This window comes from Amblyraja radiata, chromosome 6 (assembly GCF_010909765.2).
Source record: "Amblyraja radiata isolate CabotCenter1 chromosome 6, sAmbRad1.1.pri, whole genome shotgun sequence".
NCBI classification, from domain to species: domain Eukaryota; kingdom Metazoa; phylum Chordata; class Chondrichthyes; order Rajiformes; family Rajidae; genus Amblyraja; species Amblyraja radiata.
In genome coordinates this window covers 3,034,476-3,043,295 of record NC_045961.1, presented here as the reverse complement: position 1 = coordinate 3,043,295, position 8,820 = coordinate 3,034,476, and the positions used below count along the sequence as shown (strand labels likewise).

General features: G+C 44.0%; 1 protein-coding gene across 1 annotated transcript in view; it reads right to left on the bottom strand.

Moving 5' to 3' along the window:
• The window catches only part of LOC116974676 (ciliogenesis and planar polarity effector 1-like), a 105,963-nt gene extending 101,038 nt beyond the window's left edge, over positions 1–4,925 (bottom strand). The window contains exons 1-2 of the mRNA XM_033023393.1: positions 4,908–4,925; positions 1–31 (exon numbers count right to left, since the gene is read on the bottom strand). The exon at positions 1–31 is cut by the window's left edge and continues 408 nt beyond it. Of these exons, the coding sequence (XP_032879284.1) occupies positions 1–31; positions 4,908–4,925 (49 nt within the window). The remainder of the gene's footprint in view (positions 32–4,907) is intronic.
• Between the last annotated feature and the right edge of the window lie 3,895 nt (positions 4,926–8,820).

The window sequence follows — 8,820 nt, the reverse complement described above, 5'->3', positions numbered from 1 at the left end:
AGTGGTCTGGGTCAAAGCTCACCTCCACCGCCTGTAACACACACACACAGACATGCATAAAGGAGTGAGTACACAAACATGCACGGAGTGGTACACACATACATGGAGTGGTACACACACACATACACACCACCAGAGTGAGTGGCACACACACACACACACGCAGTGAGTGGTACGCACACACATACACACCACCTGAGCGAGTGGTACACACACACGCACGGAGTGGTACACACACACACGCAGTTAGTGGTACACACACACATACACACCACCGGAGTGAGTGGTACACACACACACATGGAGTGAGTGATATACACACACGCAGTGAGTGGTACACACACACACGCAGTGAGTGGTACACACACACAAGCAGACACACATATACACACGCAGTGAGTGGTACACACACACAAACACACACACGCAGTGAGTGGTACACACACACAAGCAGACACACATATACACACGCAGTGAGTGGTACACACACACTGACTAATGAAGGCCAATGTGCCGAACGCCTTCTTCACCACCTTATCTGGAGGCCTGGGACTAGTGGTGTGCCTCAGGGTTCGGTGCTGGGCCCGTTACTGTTTGTCATCTACATCAATGAATTGGATGAGAATGTACATGGCAAGATTAACAAGTTTGCTGATGATAACAGTGGGTGTTTTACAGATATTCATGTGATAGGAGCAGAATTAGGTCATTTGGCCCATCAAGTCTACTCTGTCAATCAATCATGGCTGATCTATCATCTCCCCATAACCCCTGACACCAATATTAATCAAAAATCTATCTATCTCTGCCATTGACTTTACCTCAGCAGCCTTCTGTGGCAACGAATTACACAGATTCACCATCCGCTGACTAAAGAAATTCCTCCTCATCTCCTTCGAAAAGAAACATCCTTTCATTCTGAAGCTATGACCTCTAGTTCTAGAGTCTCCCACTGGTGGAAACATCCTCTCCACATCCACTCTATCCAAGCCTTTCACTATTCTGTACGTTTCAATGAGTACAGGCCTAGTACCGTCAAAAGTTAATCATATGTTAAACCACTCATTCTTGGGATCATTCTTGTAAACCTCGACTGGATCTTCTCCAGAGCCCGCACATCCCTCCTCAGATATGGTGCCCAAAATTGCTCACAATACTCCATAGTAACTTATTGGGAATCCTGCACCAACATTCCCAAGTCCTTTTGCACCTCCGATTTCTGGATTCTCTCCACATTTAGAAAATAGTCTACGCCTTTAGTCCTACCACCAAAATGCATGATTCCACACTTTGCTACACTATATTCCATCTGCCACTTCTCTGCCCACTCTCCCAAACTGTCCAAGTCCTTCTGCAGGGTCCCTGCTTTCTCTACACTGCCTGCCCCTCCGCTCTATCTTCATATGATTTACGAACTTGGCCACAAAGCCTTCAAACCTCTCGTCCAAATCATTAATATACAACGTGAAGAGCAGTGGCCCCAGCACCGACCCCTGCGGAACTCCACTAGTCACTGGCAGCCAACCAGAAAAAGCCCCCTTTATTGTGGCTAAGGGGATCAGAGGGTATGGAGAGAAGGCAGGTACGGGATACTGAGTTGGATGATCAGCCATGATCATATTGAATGGCGGTGCAGGCTCGAATGGCCGAATGGCCTACTCCTGCACCTAATTTCTATGTTTCTATTGCACTCTTTGCCTTCTGCCATACAGCCAACCTGCTATCCATGCTAGTATCTGCCCTTTGATACCTTGGGTTCTCATCTTCTTTAGCAGCCTCAGATGTGGCACCTTATCAAAGGCTTTCTAAAAATCTAGGTAAATGACATCTACTGACTCTCCTTTGACTGTTCTGCTATTTATTTCTTCAAAGAATTGCAGCAGATTCGTCAGGCAAGACCTCCTCTTCACAAATGGTGCAGATGGTTGTGAAAAATTGCAGCAGGATCTTGATCGATTGGGCAGGTGGGTGGAGGAATTGTTGATGGAATTTAATGTGAGGTATTGTATTTTGGGACGTCTAACATGGGCAGAACCTGCAGTGAATGATAGGGCTCTGGGTAGTGTTGTAGAGCAGAGGGATCTCGGGGTGCATGTGCATGGTTCCTTAAAGGCCATGTCGCAGGTAGATAAGGTGACCAACAAGGCTTTTGGCACATTGGCTTTCATCAGCCAATTGAGTATAGAAGTTGGGACGTCATGTTGCAGTTGTATAAGACGTTGTCGAGACCGCTTTTCAGTTCTGGGTCACCATGTTATAGGAAAGATGTTGTCAAGCTGGAAAGGGTACAGAGAAGATTTACGAGGATGCTGCCAGGACTAGTGGGTGTGAACTATAGGGAGAGGTTGAGTGGGTTGGGTTTCAATTCCTTGGCACGCAGGAGGATGAAGGGTGATCTTATAGAGGTGTATAAAATTATGAGAGGGATAGCTCGGGTAGATGCACAAAATCTCTTGCCCAGAGTAGGGGAATCGAGGACCAGAGGCCGTAGGTTCAAGGGGAAAAGATTTAATAGGAATCTGAGGAGTAACTCTTTCACACAAAGGGTGGTTGGTGTATGGAACGAGCTGCCAGAGGAGGTAGGTGAGGCTGGGACTATCCCAATGTTTAAGAAAATGTTAGGCAGGTACATGGATAGGATAGGTTTGGAGGGATATGGATAGTCAGTGGAGAGGGAGATATAGACTTATGGTTCAGTTTATTTTATTGTTATGTGTACCAAGTTACAGTAAGCGTAAAAACAAGACATGATTACAATTGAGTCATTCATAGTGTACAGATACATGATACGGGAATAACGTTTAGTGCAAGGTAAAGCCAGTAAAGTCCGATCAAAGATAGTCCGAGGGTCACCAATGAGGAAGATAGCATTTCAGGACTGCTCTCTGGTTGTGGTAGGATGGTTCAGTTACCTGATAAGAGCTGGGAAGAACCTGTCCCTGATTCTGGAGGTGTGCGTTTTCACACTTCTATACCTTTTGCTCGATGGGAGAATGGAGAAGAGGGAGAGGCCAGGGAGTGATGTCCTTGATATGGAAGGGTAAAGTGTGAAAACGACCGATCAAAGCAGACGATGTTATGGAAATGTGGAATGGTTCGTTGTTGGCTGAGGGGAAGGTGACAACAGGGCATACAATCAGTGAAATTAATCAGGAGGGCAGTGAAACTAGTCAGAGAACTAGGGTGCAGGAGGGATGGGGAGGGACGGAGAGGGAGGGAAAGCAAGGATGACTGGAAGTTAGAGAAATCAATGTTCATACTACTGGGGTATAAGCTGCCCAAGTGAAATATGAGGTGCTGTTCCTCCAACTTGCACTGGGCCTCAGGACAGAAAGGTCAGTGCGGGAATGGGAGGAGGAGTTAAAACGGAGATCGCGTAGGCCTAGGGGGACTGAGCGGAGGTGTTCAGCAACCGGGAGATCATGTAAGCCCAGGCGGACTGAGCGGAGGTGCTCAGTGAATCGATGTCCAGCCTGGGCTGGGCTGTGTATTGACTCCAGTAGTTTGATTGGCATGTTTAGGCATGATTGGCATTCATAGCAAAAGGATTTGAGTATAGGAGCGGGGAGGTTCTACTGCAGTTGTACAGGGTCTTGGTGAGACCACACCTGGAGTATTGCGTACAGTTTTGGTCTCCCAATCTGAGGAAGGACATTCTTGCCATAGAGGGAGTACAGAGAAGGTTCACCAGACTGATTCCTGCGATGTCAGGACTTTCATATGAAGAAAGACTGGATAGATTCGGCTTGTACTCCCTAGAATTTAGAAGATTGAGATGGGATCTTATAGAAACTTACAAAATTCTTAAGGGGTTGGACAGGCTAGATGCAGGAAGATTGTTCCCGATGTTGGGGAAGTCCAGAACAAGGGGTCACAGTTTAAGGATAAAGGAGAAATCTTTTAGGACTGAGATGAGAAAAACATTTTTTACACAGAGAGTGGTGAATCTCTGGAATTCTCTGCAACAGAATGTAGTTGAGGCCAGTCCATTGGCTATATTTAAGAGGGAGTTAGATGTGGCCCTTGTGGCTAAAGGGATCAGGGGGTAATAATGGAATTTAAAAATATCTGGACGTACATGGTATAGTTAAGGCGTTGGGGTAATTCTTTAGGAGTTCTTGCATTGAGAAAAGATTTGTGTTTGATCGGGATATATTTTTTTTAAAAACGACTGTAATTAGGAGATGTTCATGGACATGTACATGAATTATGGACTGATACGAGCTGGTACACTAGACAATTAGGAAGATGTGGTATCTTAGGATTTGTTGTAAGAAAAGACGGGTGCAACATAAAGAGGTCTACCGTGTATTCTGTAAGTCCCGGTGATACAATACATGCATATTTTAGGATTGCATATTTCAATGTTGCTTCTTTTAATTTGCATTTTACACTAAGACTCGCTTGTGAATGAGTGCATCAATGGTTTTCTAGCGAACGAAAAGTCAAAGGAAAATTCAGTAGCGTATGCAGATTTAAGATACAACATCAGTCGTGTTGGAAGGAACTGTACAAGCTAGGTTGTGTGAGTGGAAAAAGGAAAATTCACATTGCATGTGTAGCACTTCAACTCAATGGCAAAAAAAAAACGAAGGGCATATTAGGGAGGATAGGGAATTATACAGTTATGAAAGATTGATCAGAAAGAGGACTAACATGAATTTAGATGGAGGGGCTATGGTCTGTGCAAATGTGACAAATTTTCAGTAGCTTGCTAGCGTAGATGTAGGATTAATAAGTCCGCAGCTGTTGTGTCAAGAACACGTGCTCAGAATATGGGTGAGTCAATCAAGGAAGGGGAGAAGATATTTGGATTTGTTGGTCGAAGGAGGTTATGAAGTTGTAACAACAAGATAAATATTAATAGATTATGGCATTACTAAATGATTAAATAAAGACATTCATACCGACATCAGCTTCCTCATTCGACGAATGAACACTGCAACAACGGAACAGGACAAGGAACACCACTACAAATGAACAGGTGCTTTTCCCCACGATGTCCGTTCTGACAACAAATGTAACCCATCTGCTCTACAAATTCCTTATAGCTCCACCACCCCCCGATCCTGTTTTAAGCAAAATACCTCTTATATATTTAAAACCGATGCGACCATCCCCATGGACACTGCATTCCAGAAACCTAAACTCAATGCTAGCATTAAGTTTCAAGTGGGAGATGGACCCGAGGATCTTTCCAAGAATGATCCCAGGAATGAGTAGATTAACCTATGATAAGCGCTTGTAGGCAGTGGGCCTGTACTCGCTGGAGTTTAGAAGAATGAGTGGAGGGGGGCTAATTGATACCTACCGAATAGTGAAAGGCTTGGATAGAGAGGATCTGGAGAGTATGATTTCACCAGGACTAGAGATCATAGCCTCAGAATTAATGGATGTTCATTTAGCAAGAAGTTGAGGAGAAATGTCTTTAGTCAGAGGGCCGTGAATATGTGGAATTATTTGCCACATAAGACTGTGGATATGGATATTTTAATGGATATTTTTAAGGCAGAGATAGATAGATTTGTGATTCGTATAGGTGTCAGCGGTTATTGGGAGAAGGAGGGAGAATGGGGTTTGCAGAGAGAGAAATACATCATGGTTGAATAATGTGCAGAAATATCACATTTAATCATTCCAATCATCACTATTCACATGTATCAAGCTATTACTTGTCAGATCACGTAAAACATTTGTTATCTAGTATTTGACTGGCTATCTAACCTATCTGCCTGTCATCATTTTAGATATTGCCTAAAATCACGCTCACATTCTAATCTCTCATCATCACAACCCTCTCCTCAACACACGAATCGCACCCATTTCCCCGATATCCAAAAGAAAGACACCAGTATTAACGGGGCAGAAAAATCAAGAAGGGATAGGAGAGTATGGCCATAGGAATCGATGTGAAAGGCGAGGTGAATAATGGATTAAAAGTAGCATATATGAAAGCACGAAGTATAAGAAATAAAGTGGATGAGCATGAGGCTCAGTTAGAAATTGGCAAGTATGATGTTGTGGGAATTAGAGAGACGTGGCTGCAAGAGGGCTTGGGCTGGGAATGGAATATTCAAGGGTAAACGTCCTATCGAAAAGACAAACAGATGAGCAGAGTGGGTGAGGTAGCTCTGTTGGTAAGTAATGAAATACAATCCCTAGTGAGGGGAGACATAGAATCAGGAAATGTCGAGTCAGTAAGGGTAGAACTGAGGAATTGTAATGGTAAAAATACCCTAATGAGAGTTATCTACAGGCCCCCAAACAGTAGCCTGGTGCAAGTTGAATCAAGAGTTAAAATTGGCATGTCGCAAAGGTAATACTATGGTGGTTTTGGGAGATTGCGACATTCAGGTAGACTGGAAAAATCAGATTGCTCCTGGAATCCAAGAAAGGGAGTTTGTCATGTGTATCCGAGATGGATTCTTAGAGCAGCTTGTACTGGAGCCTACTAGTGAGAAGGCAATTCTGTATTTAGTGTTATGGAATGCACTGGATTTGTTAAGGGAACTCGAGATAAGGAGTCAATAGGAGATAGTAACTATAATATGATAAGTTTTAATCTACAATTTGAGCGGGAGAAGGGAAAATCGGAAGTGACAATATTACAGTAATGCAAAGGGGACTATGGAGCCATGAGGGAGGACCTGGCCAAAGTTGATTGGAAAGAGACCCTAGCAGGAATGACTGTGGAACAACAATGGCAGATAATTCTGGGAATAATAAAGACATTATGGAGCAGTTAATTCCTAAGAGGAGGACATATTCTTAGAGGAGTAAGTGGCGATCGTGGCTGACAAGGGAAGTCAAGTACAGTATAAAAATGAAAGACAAGATGTATTACACAGCAAGAATGAGCGGGTAGCCAGCGGATTGGGTATCCTTTAAATAGCAACAGAAGATAACTACAAAAGGCAATACGGGGAGAAAAGATGAGGTAGTGGATGTAGCATACATGGATTGTCATAAAGCCTTAGATAAGGTCCTACATAGGAGATTAGTGGGCCAAATTAGAGTGCATGGTATTGGGAGTCGGGTACTAACATGGATAGAAGATTGGTTGACAGGAAACAAAGAGTAGGGATTAACGTGTCCCTTTCAGAATAGCAGGTAATGACTAGTGGGGTATCTTAAGGCCCGTTGATGGGACCGCAGCGATTTACAATATATATTAATGATTTGGATGAAGGGATTAAAAGAATCATTAGCAAATTTGCAGATGACACAAAGCTGGGTGGCAGTGTGAACTGTTAGGAGGATGCTATGTGGATGCAGGGTGACTTGGACAGGTTGGGGAATGGCAAGATGCATGACAGGTGCAGTATTATGTGTATAAATGTGCTGTTATCCATTTTCTGGCAACAGGAAGGCAGATTATTATCTGAATGGTGTCAAGTTAGGAAAAGGGGAAGTACAATAAGATCTGGGTGTCCTTCTTCAGTCACTGAAAGTAAGCATGCAGGTGCTTCAAGTGAAGGAAGCTAATGGAATGTTGGCCTTCACAACAAGAAAAGTTGAGCATAGGAGCAAAGAGGTCCTTCGGCAGTTGTATAGGGCCCCAGTGAGACCACACCCGGAGTATTGTGTGCAGTATTGGTCTCCAAATTCGAGGAAGGACATTACTGTTATTGAGGGAGTGCAGCGTAGGTTCACAAGGTTAATTCTCGGGATGGCTGGACTCTCGTATGTTGATAGATTGGAGCAGCTGGGCTTGTATACGCTGTCATTTGGAAGGATTAGAAGGGATCTTATTGAATCATATTAGATTATTAAGAGATTGGACACACTAGAGGCAGGAAACATGTTCCCGATGTTGGGGGACTCCAAAACCAGTGGCCACAGTTTATGAATAAGGGGTAGGCTATTTAGAACGGAGATGAGGAATTTTATTTTCACCCAGAGAGTTGTGAACTTGTGGAATTATCTGCCTCAGAAGGCAGTGGAAATCAATTATTGGGATGCTTTCAAGAGGGAGTTGCATAGAGCTCTTAAAGATAGCGGAATCAAGGGATATGGGGAGAAGGCAGGTACGCAGTACTGATTGTGGATGATCAAAGTGAATGGCGGTGCTGGCCTGAAGGTCATAATAGCCTGCTCCTGCACCTATTGTCTATTGTCTTTCAGGCAGTAGCTTCCGGATCACTTATTTTACCATTTCTGAGCAAGCTTTTTCTCGCATCATCCGTTTTGCCCAACATTATTCTAACCATCTAGTCCTTGCCTCGAGCACTACACGGGTGGTATATATTCCACACTATTAGCCCCAACAAATCACGTTCTGCCGCCGTACACCATGATCAAATCCTTCACAATGCATGGATTATACTCAACTTGTCTAACCAAGCCTGACGTTTGCCCTTTTCCCTTGGAACCACTTGACGGATTCGATTCATACCCTTTCTGGGGCCTTCACCCACGGGCATGAATTTGGTGATGGATGGGGATAAATTGCAGATAAACTGCAAAATAACTGCAGATGCCAGAATATTCAACCACACCTAAAGTGCTGGAGTAATTCACCGTGTCAGGCAGCATACGTGGAAAGATCATTTAGGCAACGTTCCGGGTAAGATACTGGACGCTGAGCGAAGTGGAAGAGAAAGGTGAAAAAGAGGTGGGGTGAGTGGCGGGGCAAGGTGCGACAAATAGATACCGGTGAGAGGGATTACGTTGGTAATTGAGCGGCCAAGGCTAGAGATGAAATGCAGGCAAATGGAAATGAAATATTTAGCGAAGAGGAGTGAATATAAATCAAGGGAAGTATATGGTTCTGGCTTCAAATCAAAAAGAGAAACGGGAAGTGGGGAAGTGGGGAGGTAT